This window comes from Cotesia typhae, unplaced genomic scaffold (genome assembly GCF_013202065.1).
Source record: "Cotesia typhae breed Kobodo isofemale line unplaced genomic scaffold, CoteBio_Ctyphae scaffold_121, whole genome shotgun sequence".
Lineage (NCBI taxonomy): Eukaryota > Metazoa > Arthropoda > Insecta > Hymenoptera > Braconidae > Cotesia > Cotesia typhae.
Window position 1 is genome coordinate 3,408,330 of NW_027423773.1, and position 14,004 is coordinate 3,422,333.

Genomic DNA, 14,004 nt, shown 5'->3' on the forward strand with positions numbered 1-14,004 from the left:
TAAATGAATTGAATTATTCAAAACAAATTATGACCCTGAATTTAACAGATTAACAACACTTAAGATTTTTATAATAATTCAATTATAATGTAAAAATTTTAGCAACAAATGACAAATTTTTTAAAATTAAAAGTAATTTTTTTTCAATATTTTTTGATATGATAATTGATTGGTTACAAAAATTCCCAGAGCTGTCAGATACCGGCTAATTTTAGTATTATAATAAAATTGGATAAAAAAGTCAGTTAAAAAGCCTCCGCCAGATGGCTAAAGTTCTCGTAGGTAGAATTCTTAAATTTGGGTATTTAAGTTTACTTAAAAATTATCAGAGGTCCAGGGTTCGAATCCCAGGTAAAGGTTTTTTTTTTATTTTCTAAATGCACTGATAGAAAAATTTTTCAACGTTTGAAGATCTTTATCAACTGATGAATTAATTGATAAATATTTATTAATAATTAATAATTCATTTATGAAATGCGATTAAATAACAGTTGATAAGTATTTCTTAATAAGAAAAATTTATGAATAGTTAATAAATCTTTTATTGAACATAATTAGTCAACTAAAAATGAATATTTGTTGATTAAAAAAATATTTGCTAACTGTTAATAAATATTTATTAATTTTTAATAAATAAACTTTTTAAGAAAAAAATATTTACACTGAGAAAAAAAATTGACTTGATTATAGAAAAAAATTCTTAGACCAAGAAAATCATTTTGAAGAGATTTATCGACTTGATTTTGTAATAAAATTTTTGAATTAAGGAATTTTTTTTAATTCTAGAATATTTTTCAATCGTTTTTTTTTGTTTTTTTTTTTTTTTTTTCCCAGTAAATATTTTATAAATAATTGAATTCTTTGCAAAAAAATAAATTTATTTACCATTAATAAATTTTTCTTCATTGTACGAATTAGAAAGTGTACCAATTTTTTTTTCTAAATTGCCAGTTTTCAATCGCTGTAAAATTTTTAAAACTGTACGGTAAAATGGGTTAAAAAATACTTTTAACTAAATAATTAATGCGAGTGATAAATTTAAAATATTTCTGCATGTCAGTGTTCATTGTTTAATTAATAAAAAAATCGACCCATCTTACTCGTCTCATATAATACGCTTGTTAATCATTTAAATAAATTTTAAAATTGTACATTCGACTGTGTGTTTAATAAAATATTGATAAATATATATATATATATATATATATATATATATATATATATATATATATATATATATATATATATATATATATATATATATATATATATATATATATAATATATACACAAACTTATAAATATAAATATGAAAATATATTCAAAGTATTTTATATCGTTAAAACTTATAAATAATATTATATATATATAACAATTATAATGATAATGAAATTGATAAAATCTGTTATTTGTTTCGATAAAGTATACTCGACATCGATTAAAAATTTTATTAAATCGCTACTCGAATGCTTGTTAATTCTATACATAAATATTTATTTAATAAATATGATACAAACATATTTGGATTGATCAATTCAAAAAGTATATACACTTCCTCGTTGGGTTGTATTGAAATTTTGACTAAAAACGAATAAAAATCCCCTGAAATGTGTAATTTTTTTTTTTTTTATTTAATTTTTGCGTGAGATTTTTAATTATTGAGACGCAAATGTTGACAATTGCTCCTCCAAATTGATTTATATTAGTCATATTTTTGACGAAGGAACTTCTGACGCGCATGCGCGTGACTAGTTACTTTGGCGCGAAACACCGCCAAGTTTAATGATTTGAAATGTTGAACTTTTGATTCATCCTAAATTATTATTATTTTGAAATTGCGATAAAAATCAGCTTCTGCGAAGCAATTACAATCAAAAAAATAATTGTCTAGGAAAATAAATATGTATATTAATTATTTTATTGTCAAAATTTATAATTATAATAAACAGAACAATAAAAGTATAAAAAAATTGTAATGTATACTGGTCGCTAAGCGAAATAATATGTACCTAAAGTTCGATCTCTATATATTGAAAATAAAAAATTAACAAAGATGAAAAAAAAATTCATTGATTAACTGATTGATATGTGAATAAAAGTTATTTAAAGAATGAAATACTTTATTTACTGACGATAAAGGAAGCGGAAATAGTGAGCTGTCATTAATAAATTTATTATTGTTTGCTTCTGTGTGTTGTTTTTTTAATTAGAAAAGTAAGTAAAAATTATCAACATAAAAACGTCACAGTTCAGTATTACGTGATCTATTGACAAGTGTATGCTGTCGCGACAACAGATAAGGAATAAAACAATTGAAATATTGTGACCGGCTAAGCAAATGTGTCTTTGTCTAGTTTTTAGTATAAATTTTACCAAGACGCATAGTTGGAGTTTAATTGACGTCTATTATTTGTTATATTAATCGACATGTTTAGTATGATGCTAAAAATATTTTTGCTTGGTTACGTAGTGTGGGCACAAAAGGACCCGCATTATAAGGATGATCGGGATACGATGGTCCACTTGTTTGAGTGGAAATTTGATGACATTGCTGATGAATGCGAACGGTTTTTGGGACCTATGGGTTATGGAGGTGTTCAGGTATCAAATTATATAATTAATAATAACTATAATAAATTACAGTATCTTATAGATAAAAAAATTTACATTAAAATGTGTACTTACACGAGACTAGATTTTTTTATAAATACCGATTCCCGGAAACCCGCGGATTAAAAAATATTTAAAAAGAGTCTTTTTTTTTTTTTTTTTTTTTTTTTTTTTTAACGGCTCAAGAGACTACAGAACGTGTAGATTCAGATTCAGTGAATTAACATATATAAAAATCATACTTGATCCGGGTCCACAAAATTAATCCATTGCTGTGACAAGTTTTTCGCAATTTTTGCTTTTTTTTTTTTGGGGTTTTTTGCATTTTACTCAAAATTTTGAGGGTGTACGGTCAAAACTGACTTCAGATTCGAATTCAGCCCGTCAAAATACATAAACATAGGACGGTCCGGTAAAAAGTTAAGACCACTTTTTTTTTGTGGGCCGGTATAATTTTTATGATTTTTAGTGAAAAACAAAATTGTGCCTATAAAAGTTAAGGAAAAAATGAATATCATAAAAAAATTTTAAAAGTCTATGAGTATCATCCAGAACAAATTTGAATGTTGTTTTGTAGATATTTAAATTGTTACCTATGTAATACGAACATTATTTAAAAATTATACAATTTTACACCTCCCATTTCAATAATTAATAGTTTTATGAATTAATGAATATACTATCCAATAGTAGCAATTTAGTGAATAAAAATATTTATAAAGTAAAATATCTTCAACATCAAAAAATATTTTAACGCCGTAAAATTTTTATCACCTCTTTAACACGGGAAAAAAATATTTACACCGGTAGTGGTGTTATTTTAACACCGCGTTCGGTGTTGAAATTTAACAGCGCAAATTTTAACACCTACACCGCTTGGACTTACCCCGGATTTTTTACAGTGTATAAGTGCCGAGATTTACAGATTACGAATAAGAAAACTTTGTCTTAATGCTTTGTTGACAAATTAATAAATAGTTTCGAAAATACAAAAATACGAAAATAGAAAAAAAATTAACATATAAACATACATACAGACATGGTGACATCACCGCAGGAGTAGTCAGGGAATCTTTCTAGGACCTCAAAGTATCGAGATCTAATGAAAACTCGATTTTCAATAAAACGGGGTAAAAGGAATTACTTCCCGATTTTCGAAAGTTTTCAATTTTTTTAGCGGAAAGTTAAAAATATATGTCCGTTTCATAATTTTTCTTAGTCTCTTAATTATGTAAACTAATTTTTGCCATATAACCCCAATGACATGTACAAAATAGAATAAATAATTAAACAAATTCTGTTAATCGTGAAATTCGAATCTATTTATAATTACTTCGATAACTTATCGTAATAAATGAACTATTGCGGAAAAGCTTATGAAACACTGAAAAGTCATATATTGAGGTCGCGACCTTTTCAATTATATTAAATTTAATTAAAAAAAAAATAATTATATCATATAAATACGCCGGAGACAGTATTTTCCGTATTCTCTTAATTTAATAGATGGATTAATTCTTTCTGAATATTTGAAGGTCTCACCAATTAACGAAAATTTAATCTTGCCAAATCGACCGTGGTACGAGCGCTACCAGCCCCTGTCCTTCAAAATAAACTCCCGTTCCGGAAACGAATCATCCTTCGCTAGCATGGTAAAACGTTGCAACGTTGTAGACGTACGAATCTATGTAGACATCGTAGTGAACCACATGTCTGGAGACGCAAATCCAGCCGTAGGAACTGCAGGATCCACTGCGAACACCTCTTCAAGGTCCTATCCCGCGGTTCCATTCTCTTTTGCCGATTTCCACCAGCCCGTTTGTTCCATAAACAACTACAATAACGCTACCGAAGTGAGAAACTGCGAGCTGTCCGGACTCCACGACTTGGATCAAAGTAAAGAGCACGTCAGGAGCAAGATCGTCGAGTTTGTCAATCGGATCATTGACCTTGGAGTTGCTGGAATCAGGTTAATTATCAAACTTCCATATTTTTCATCCAAGATTCATCATTCATGATTTGTTGATCAATAAGCTGTAATTTGCTTTGATGATATCATCTAGAGTGGACGCCGCCAAGCACATGTGGCCGGAAGATCTCAAGGTCATTTACTCGCGATTGAAGAATTTGAGTGTTGCTCATGGATTCCCCACAAAATCCAGGCCGTTTATCTATCAAGAAGTCATCGATCTCGGCGGCGAGGCTGTCAAAAAGGGGGAGTACACTTCACTAGGTAGAGTGATCGAATTCACTTTTGGAATCGTTTTGGGCAATATCTTTCGGGGAAACGAACCGCTGAAGTTTTTGAAGAACTGGGGCAATGGCTGGGGACTCCTACCCTCGGAAGATGCCTTGGTCATGATCGATAATCACGATAATCAACGAGGCCATGGAGCGGGAGGTGCTACGATTTTGACCTACAAATTACCCAAACAGTACAAGGTACAATATTTTATCAGCAACTAGATACAGAGTAAACATATTGAGTTAATAATTACATGTATCTCGAAAATCGTTGCCCAGTAATCTCAATAATATAGTTAGTGATCCAAAAAACTCTGGCAACGTTCTTAGCGACTGTTACTCAGCAATAGTTGCCTCACAAACATTGATAAGCTGATTAGCAACTAATACTTAGCAATTGTTTCTTAGCGACCAGAGCTCAGTACCTGTAATTGCCAAGTAGTTGTTGCTTAGCAACTTATATATAAGTTCTAAAGTATTCCAATCGAGTTTATTTCTAAAATTAGAGGAATTTTTAAGGCTTTACCTCAGGAATTACTATCTAACGATAGATTACACAAATATTAATGCCAACCATAAGGAAATGACCTGTAGATTTTGAGTTTATCGCGTTGGAATCGAAAATTGGCGTTTTTCCTGGTTAGGATATGAGTCCTAACGTATTCCAATCGAGTTTATTTCTAAAATTAGAGGAATTTCTAAGACTTTACCTCACGAATCACTGTCTAACCATAGATTACACAAATCCCGTGTAAAAAGAAATTTCCTATAAAGTTCCGGAAAAGTTCCTGGTCCGGAACGTTCCTATGATAAGACAATTCGGAACATCCCCGGAACACTTTTGCTATATTCTCGAAATATTTCAGAAACATTCATGGAACACTTTAGGAAAATCTCCGGCAGATTCATAGAATATTGCTGGAATACTTCTAGAATTAATTGGGTATACTTCCGGAACATCTCCGGTACACTCCTGGAACATTCCCGAAATACTTTTGGAAAATTTCTGGAATTCTTCCGGAACAAATCCGGAATACTTAAAAAATATACTAGGAATACATCGGGGACACGCTCAGAATATTCCAGGAAAATCTTGCTTTGTAACTAGGGATGTACGATTCAAGATCGATCTTCACTAGAATCGATTTATTTATGTAGACAATTCGATTATTTTAATCGATTCGTTCCATGAAAACGATTCGAGAGATCGATTTTTTTGGTTGAAGATTGATTGACTGAAAACAAGATGGCGGAATGACCGGGGATTTTAAAATGTACACTTTATTCTAGTGTATAGTTTAAGGAATAAAATTTTTTCACGTTCAAATAAAAATCTTTTGATTATAATGTTTAGTTTTTATTAGTCATTTTTAATAATGATAAGCGATATTAATTTATAATTTCAAAATCGATGCAATCTATGCTTTTGTAGATCGAAGCGTACTCCTTTGATGTCACTGGATAGTACCCCTTCTCGATGAGATTAAGAATAAACAATAAAGCGTAATTATTGTCATCTATATAATAAATTTAATTAGAATTATATCAATAAAATAGCTGAACATGAATTCATATTTACTTACGTTTAATGTTTAAGTAAGTTATAAAATCCAAATTTTCCACTTTGTTAGCAGCTTCTTCATCGATTTGAAAGTAAAAAATATATTTTCTTTCACCAGATTGATCTGTACAATATACAGGTGTTAAATTGTAACTTATACTTTAGAAAAATTATCAAATAGATTTTATTGATTTACAATAATAATTATTTTAAATAAAGTCAAGTACTTATGCGAAACTGCAGAAACTTTTATTTCATCTTTTTGTGCCATGTTTTACCACAGAAAATAAAATGTCAAATTTAACAATCGGGATACGTTGAATGAAATCTCGTTATGAAATATTATATAAAGTTGTTCCAGAATTCTGAAAAATGTCTTTCTCTGGGGAGACTTAGAAGACTTAGTTTTAGAACAATAGCTCAATAAGCTCGCGACAAATAAATGAGATCATATAGGTATATAGCATTAGCGTTAGGAAGTAGTTACGGCGCTGCGATCGTTGAGTTTGAAATCGTCTTTTGTTTTTAATAATAAGTATAATATCAGAAGTTCTGTTACTGGTACAAATCAACGTTGTTTATCAATTTACTAATGATGAGGTGTTTTAAAGCTTGTAAGTATTAAATAATTTTATTTAAATTCAATTGATATTTAAATTACAGAATAATATAATCAAATAATAAATTAAATAATTAAAAAGTGCATGCAAAAAAATAAATTAATTAATACTTTTGAAATATAATGATACTGAAGTTGACAGATATTAAAAATTTTTTTAGAATTTTATAGCAATTAAATTATAAATTATAAAAAAAATTTAATTAAAAAATTTTACATGTGAAATTTAATAAAAATTATAAGTGAAAATTTTTAGAAGCATTTTTTTATTGTTATTAATTTGTTAAAAAAATTTTTTAAATTGACAGCTGACAGCTAACTTCGGTATTATGAAATATGGAATAAACATTTTACATTTATTTTTTATTAAATTAATTTAATTTTTACTTTCAGTGCCGTCTTCTGAAAGAACATTTCAAATTTTTTTTTCATTGAACCAAGATACGATTTGGTGTGTAGAAGGGATTAATTTCCAAAATTATATGGCAATAACAAGGTTTGTTTTGTTTCTTCCCTGGTTAAAAATATTGATTGAAAAGGATTGAAAATGATGAAATTAGAATACTTTTGAATAATTTCAATTCTTTTTCATGTATATATAGATATACAGTTCACATAGGGTGACTGATTCCCAATACTTTTCAATCAATATTTTTAATCAGGGTTATTATTCACCCGTCGCAGAAACATATTTTATTAATATATATCCCATAACTTAATTAACACATTCTTAATTATTTAGTAATAATGACCATGCTCGTCGTTTTATGTGGGACCGGGTTATGGAAGGAGGAATCGAGACTCCTGATAATGGAGTTCATCGTATAGACATGAGTGAAAACGGTCTGGATTTGTATGTATTTTCTTTATAATTCATTAAATAGATATGAGATACATTAACTAATAAAAATCTAAATTATTTAATTATAACTATTTTTGATTTTAGTAAGTCAATTGACAGACTTACAGACACCGAAGATGACTCAAAAACAGACAAAGATAATTCTTCAGAAAATGAAACGAACAAAGGTAATTAGTATTTACTAACTAAAATCACAATAACATGAGCAATAATTTAACAATAATAATTAATTTTCATAGAAAAGTTAAGCAGTAACGACGACATTAAACAATATTGAACAATGATATTCAGGTACAAGAAGTTATTAAGTCAAATTCTCAAAATCGACCTGAAATGGAATCTACCAAACCTAAGTCAAAAAATTCTAATCCTGGGTATTCATTCTATTTATTATTTATTATTTATTATTTTAAAAATCTTTTAGTGATTACTTGTTAATTTTTTCAATAGTTTAATGACTATAAAATTTTTTAGAAAAATAATCAAAAATACGAGGAAGAAAAAATCTTCTGTTTGGAGCTTTTTTATTAAAACTCCAAAAGGAGGAGAATGTAAATTATGCACAAAAAATATTGCAGCTCCTGGTAACACGACTAATTTGAAAAATCATTTAAAAAGGTCACATTATGAAAGCTACTCTAGTGTCTTCGTTGATCTTAGCGTAAATGATCGTTTTGAGGTGATTTTTTTTTTATTATTTTAATTCCAATATTATTGTTTTACTTTTATCGCAATTGAAATTGAGATAAAATAACTTTTCAGGATGGAGTTGAAATCAACAGCAATAAAAAAGATTTAAATACTCAATCAAAAACATTTAATTCAGAGCAGCAGAGAATTGATGTGAGTTTTAATCGAATGTTGTCATTTAAAAGTAAGTAATTGGAATTTTTATTTAGTTATAAGATGTTAATTTTATTTACAAATTTTAAATGAAATTAATAATGTCTTTACGTAGATGGCGGCAGTCAACATGAAAAAATCACAAATACATTAGTATTTATGATTGTGAAAGATGATTTACCGTACATGGCTACTGAGAAACAGGGCTTAAGAATGTTATTAACGACAATTTGTCCTCACTATCAAATTCCTAGTCGACGGAAAATAACTGAGTTGATTGAAGAAAAAGCTAAAGTTCTGACCATGTTATTAAAAAAAAAAAAATTAGAAGCTATCGATTCTTTTTCGATGACTGCTGATGTTTGGACAGAGACAAAAACCTCGCGAAATTTCCTAGGCTGTACAGTCCATTACGTAGAAGAAAACTCTTTAAAAACTTTAACTTTAGATATGATTGAATTGACTGATCGGCATACATCTGAGAATATTTCAAAACAATTTGAAAATATACTCGTAAAATGGAATATTCCAAAACATAAAGTTACTGCAGTTGTAACTGACAATGGTGCAAACATGGTGAAAGCTGTAAATGATACTTTTGGAGTTCACAAAGGCTTAAGATGTTTTGCATATTCTCTGAATTTGGCTATGACTGATACCTTTGATAAATGTCAAGAACTAAAAGAAATCATTGACAAAGTTCACAATGTAGTTATTTTTTTCAAAAGTCCAATAGCAGCTGCTGAATTGAAAAAGGTACAAAACAGTGATGAAGTTTTAAGACTCATTCAAGATGTTCCTACTCGGTGGAATTCAAAATTTTACATGCTTGAACGATTTTTACGAATGTTGGATTCAATAGTGACTGCGCTTGTGGAATCTGATAGAGCAAATCTCTTATTATCAGCGTCTGATGTAACAATACTTCGTGAAGTAGTAGAGCTACTTCGACCGGCAAAAAATATTACAAAAAGAGTAAGTGGCCAAAATTATGTGACTAGTAGTGAAATGTTATACCATTTACATTATTTGTTCACAACATTATCAAAGTTACCTGTAACCACTGAAATTACCCAAAAAGTGAAACAAAAATTGGTGCAGTCTATATAAGTAATCGTTTCAAATCTATTGAAAATCATTCTTTGGTTGGTCCTGCTGCAATCCTCGATCCAAGAATGAAAAGAAAATTTTTTCCACCCGGAACATCGTACTCTGCCATGCGAAAAAAAATAAATGACTTCTTGTCCGGAACTGAAAAATTGAAACCTACTAACCAACTTAAAACTCCAATTAATAAAAACAGTATTGACAATGATCTTTTCAACTATCATCGTCAATTAGTGAAACAAGACCAAGAATTACACGAACACTCAACTGTTGAAGAAGGGGACATTGATCTAAAAAAATTTTTGGATCAAGCTATCATTGAAATTGAAAATAATCCAATTGACTATTGGTTCCAAAAAAAAAAAAATGAAGCTCCTCGGTTATCGAAACTAGGAATAAAATATTTATCTATACCAGCTACTTCTGTTCCATCGGAAAGACTGTTTTCTTCTGCTGGTCAAATAGCTTCAGCTATTCGAAATCGGATTAGTGCTCCTCATTTACAACAATTACTGTTTTTGAAATCAATTAACATTGAAGATTGGAAGCTTGATTAAAAATGATTTAAACTATAATTATTTAATTATTTAACTGTTTAAACTATAATTATTTATTAAGTAATTAACATAATTATTTTACTGTTTAACTTGTCATTATGTTACTGTTTAACTTGTCATTATTTTACTGTTTAACTTGTAATTATTGAATTAATTAAATTAAATAATGGTTTTAATTTAAAAATAAAAATTTATATCTTAATTTAATAATATATACCTTCGTTAATTTTACAATTCAATTTTTTAAGAATCGATTTATTTACTATCGATTTTCTCTAGAATCGATTCTTTATTGAAATTTCAATTCGATTTTTGAAAATCGATCTTTTTTGCGATATCGTACATCCCTATTTGTAACTATTCCCGATTCTCTGGGAAGTATTCCAGGAATTTTTTAGAAATATTCCGGACATGTTCCAGAAATGTACCGGAGATGTTCCGGCAGTATACCCAATTTATTCTGGAAGTATTCCAGCGATATTCTCTAAATTTGCCGGAGACTTTCCGGAAATTTTCCGGAAGTGTTCCATGAATGTTCGTGAACTATTTCGAGACTATTGCAAAAGTGTTTCGGGGATTTTCCGGATTGTCTTATCATAGGAACGTTCCGGACCAGGAACTATTTCGGGACTTTTCAGATAATTTTTTTTTTACATGGGCACTGATTTTCAAAAGTCATATCGAAATTGGTAATTTAGATGGCGACAGCGTTCGAATTAGCGCATCCCTATGGAACTACCAGAGTGATGAGTTCTTTCAACTTCACCGATCCAAGCATTGGACCACCAGCCGATAAAAGCGGGTCCATATTGTCTCCAGAAATCGACCCGAAAACTGGAACTTGTAAAAATGGTTGGATTTGCGAACATCGCTGGCACCAAATCCAACAAATGGTCGTGTTCCGTCTGGTGGCCAAGAACGACCCCATTAACAATTGGTGGGACAATGACGGGGACCAGATAGCATTCTCTCGGGGATCAAATGCCTTTATAGCGCTGAATAATGATGATGAGGACTTGAAGCAAAGTTTGGTGACTGGTCTTCCTGCTGGCAAATACTGTGATGTGATTACCGGGAAGGTTAAGAACAATAAGTGCACTGGAAAAACGGTCGAAGTCGGTAAAAATGGAGTCGCTTTTGTTGATATACCAGCCAGCGCGGAAGATGGCGTTCTGGCGATCCACATTGGCGGCCAGTCTAAGGTAAGACTAGGATTTAAAAATTAGAGATTGACGATTAAGATTTGTTTATTGGTGATTGTTCTTTCAGCTCCAGTGATCGATTTTTGGTAAATAAATCATTAGATTAATAACTCGTTAAGGTTGTAGAACAATTGTTTAACTTCAACAATATATTCAGTTGCTGCAATAAAATCTATGATAAATAAATTAGTTTAAATGTTTTTTATTTTTAACAAACTGAAAATCGCTAGGCTTGAGTTGAAATTTTTGTTTCTCTAGTAAAACAATTTTAAAATAATGTTTTTTTATCATAAAACATGAAAATAATGCGGCATCGATATAGCAATATCCTTATAAAGGTAGAAAATAAAAAATTGAACTACAAAAAGGGGTAGAATGAGCAACGAAAAATTTTTTTTCCTAAATTTTTAAAAGATGGTAAAATGTGTTTTTTTTTGTTTTATTGAGCTCCTTAAAATTCTTTAAAACTATGCAATTTTTTTTTACCTGTTTTTAATTTTTGAAAAAATGATTATGATAGTAATAGGCATTTTCGATACGTATGTGCGAACCCTTAAAAAAAAAAAAAAAAAAAAAGAATTAGAAAGAATTCAAAATGATTTGATTTTTAATCATTTTGAATACTTTATAAACCTTTAAATCCTTTTTAATACTATCTCTTATGGGCATTTGACATGTGAGATCATTTTTAATTCTTTTTTTTAATAAGGGAAGTGAGGTATTTCCAGGGCTTAAAAATTGAGACACGAACCTAAGAAACGGCGCGTTTATAATGGTGCAGAGTACGCAGATTTCTCTCACGAGCCGCTAGCCAAGTGGCGAAAGCGTAATCGGTCTCGTTGTAAACGTGTCGTTTCTTCTGGCGAGTGTCTCAATTAAGCCCTGTAAATGCCTCCGTTGGGACATATGTATCGAACAATATATTTTGTAACGATTGCTTTCAAAGTTCAGTAGAGAAAAATTATTCATTTACAAAGAAATATTGTAATGAGCTTAACTATATTAGTTATCAAAAAATTTTACAAAGTCTCGTTAATTCATTCATTTTTCACGTAGATTTTTAACTTTTTTTTTTAATTTTAATTAAAGTGATAGATAACTATAAATAATATAAATAATACACGCAGTTATGGTTAGTAGTTGCACAAAGTTGAACGTATGATCGACAGGCTGCTTTTCATAAGTGGTTATTTGATATGCGCAGGTGCTAGATGATCTATTGGATACCTATCCGTAGATTCTTACTGTAGCAATGTGTATTTTTACAAGAGCACTACTGTAGGGCTACTGGAGCGATCTGTTAGTTGGCTAGAATCGCTAACCAACATTTTTCGTACAGCGCCCTCTTACCAGACAAAACGATTTAAATCTATATATATATAAGAGATTCTCACGTATGTAGTCACTCATCACGATATCTCTGGAACCATGAGACCTAGAGACTTGAAATTTGGTATGCATATTCCTTTTCCGAAGTCCAGGTCAGCTAAGAATGGATTTTTCGAAATTCCACCCAGAAGGAGGGTTGCGGGGGTGTTAACCTAAAGAAATTAAATACACTGACATAACACGAGATCTCGGAAATTATAAGATAGTCACTCATTACGATATCTCTGGAACTATAAGACCTAGAGACTTGAAATTTGGCAGGAATATTCCTTTTGCCAAGTAGAGATTAGCTAAGAACGGATTTCACGAAATTCCACCCATAAGGGGGGTTGCGGGGGTGTTCACGAAAAAAAATTCATATTTTTCAATTATGGCTTTTAATAGTCCAAAACTTGGTCAGAATGTTTCAAATTACATTTAGAAATTTTTTAAAGACGAATTCTGTGACATTCCACCCCCCTAGCGTGCCCGTGTGTGGTCGTCAAATTAAGAAAAAATTCGTAAATTTCAATCTATATCTATTAATACTTTGAAACATGGCTAGAATGCTTTTTTGGCGTTTTTGAGCTGTTAAGAATAAATTTCATTAAATTCTACCCCCACATGTCCGTGCGTGGGCGTAAAATTAAAAGAAATTGTACCTTTTAATCTATAGCAGCTAAAGGATTGAAACTTGGCCAGAATGATTTTTTTGGAGTTTTTGAGCTGTAAAGAATGAATTTTATGAAATGCCACCCTCAAAAATCCTTGCGTGGACGTTAATTAAAAAATTATAAAATTCAATTCCTAAAGGATAATACGAAGGTATTAAATATAAAAAAACTGAAAAATTTTTATATAAGGTAAAAGGCCTAATAGATGATCATGTACCGGTATATGATCACTCTATGTATTTGTATACATATTTGTGAATATAGATATACAAATACACGGAGTGATCATATACTGGTACGTGATCATCTATCGGAACTTTTACCTTAATAGCTTAGAACATATTTTGTTGTTACATT

General features: G+C 29.9%; 2 protein-coding genes across 3 annotated transcripts; both read left to right on the forward strand.

Moving 5' to 3' along the window:
* Positions 1-2,260: 2,260 nt before the first annotated feature.
* Positions 2,261-11,794, forward strand: LOC141533645 (alpha-amylase A-like). The gene is made up of 5 exons (XM_074252639.1): positions 2,261-2,601; positions 4,146-4,579; positions 4,674-5,052; positions 11,102-11,605; positions 11,673-11,794. Exons 1-5 carry the CDS (start codon positions 2,428-2,430, stop codon positions 11,679-11,681), a joined length of 1,500 nt encoding a protein of 499 aa, XP_074108740.1. The 5' UTR covers positions 2,261-2,427; the 3' UTR covers positions 11,682-11,794.
* Positions 6,355-9,977, forward strand: LOC141533646 (E3 SUMO-protein ligase ZBED1-like). Of its 2 annotated transcripts, none has more exons than XM_074252641.1 (5): positions 6,355-7,029; positions 7,428-7,530; positions 7,777-7,887; positions 7,981-8,063; positions 8,136-8,270. In XM_074252641.1, the coding sequence occupies exons 1-5, from the start codon at positions 7,008-7,010 to the stop codon at positions 8,171-8,173; spliced, it is 357 nt and encodes a 118-aa protein (XP_074108742.1). In that variant the 5' UTR covers positions 6,355-7,007; the 3' UTR covers positions 8,174-8,270. The 2 variants fall into 2 exon arrangements, with proteins under 2 accessions (XP_074108742.1, XP_074108741.1); XM_074252640.1 differs by lacking the exons at positions 6,355-7,029; positions 7,428-7,530; positions 7,777-7,887 and adding exons at positions 8,371-8,575; positions 8,659-8,770; positions 8,855-9,977 and having other exon boundaries at positions 7,910-8,063.
* Positions 11,795-14,004: the final 2,210 nt, after the last annotated feature.

Bases quoted from the DNA above. Each gene is read 5' to 3' on its own strand.
- LOC141533646 (XM_074252640.1), top strand. From the start codon at position 8,230: ATGGAATCTACCAAACCTAAGTCAAAAAATTCTAATCCTGG. The intron at 8,271-8,370 runs GTATTCATTCTA...AAAATTTTTTAG, and splicing joins TCAAAAAATTCTAATCCTGG to AAAAATAATCAAAAATACGA. The intron at 8,771-8,854 runs GTAAGTAATTGG...GTCTTTACGTAG, and splicing joins TCGAATGTTGTCATTTAAAA to ATGGCGGCAGTCAACATGAA.
- LOC141533645 (XM_074252639.1), top strand. From the start codon at position 2,428: ATGTTTAGTATGATGCTAAAAATATTTTTGCTTGGTTACGTAGTGTGG. The intron at 4,580-4,673 runs GTTAATTATCAA...GATATCATCTAG, and splicing joins CTTGGAGTTGCTGGAATCAG to AGTGGACGCCGCCAAGCACA. The intron at 5,053-11,101 runs GTACAATATTTT...TTGGTAATTTAG, and splicing joins AATTACCCAAACAGTACAAG to ATGGCGACAGCGTTCGAATT.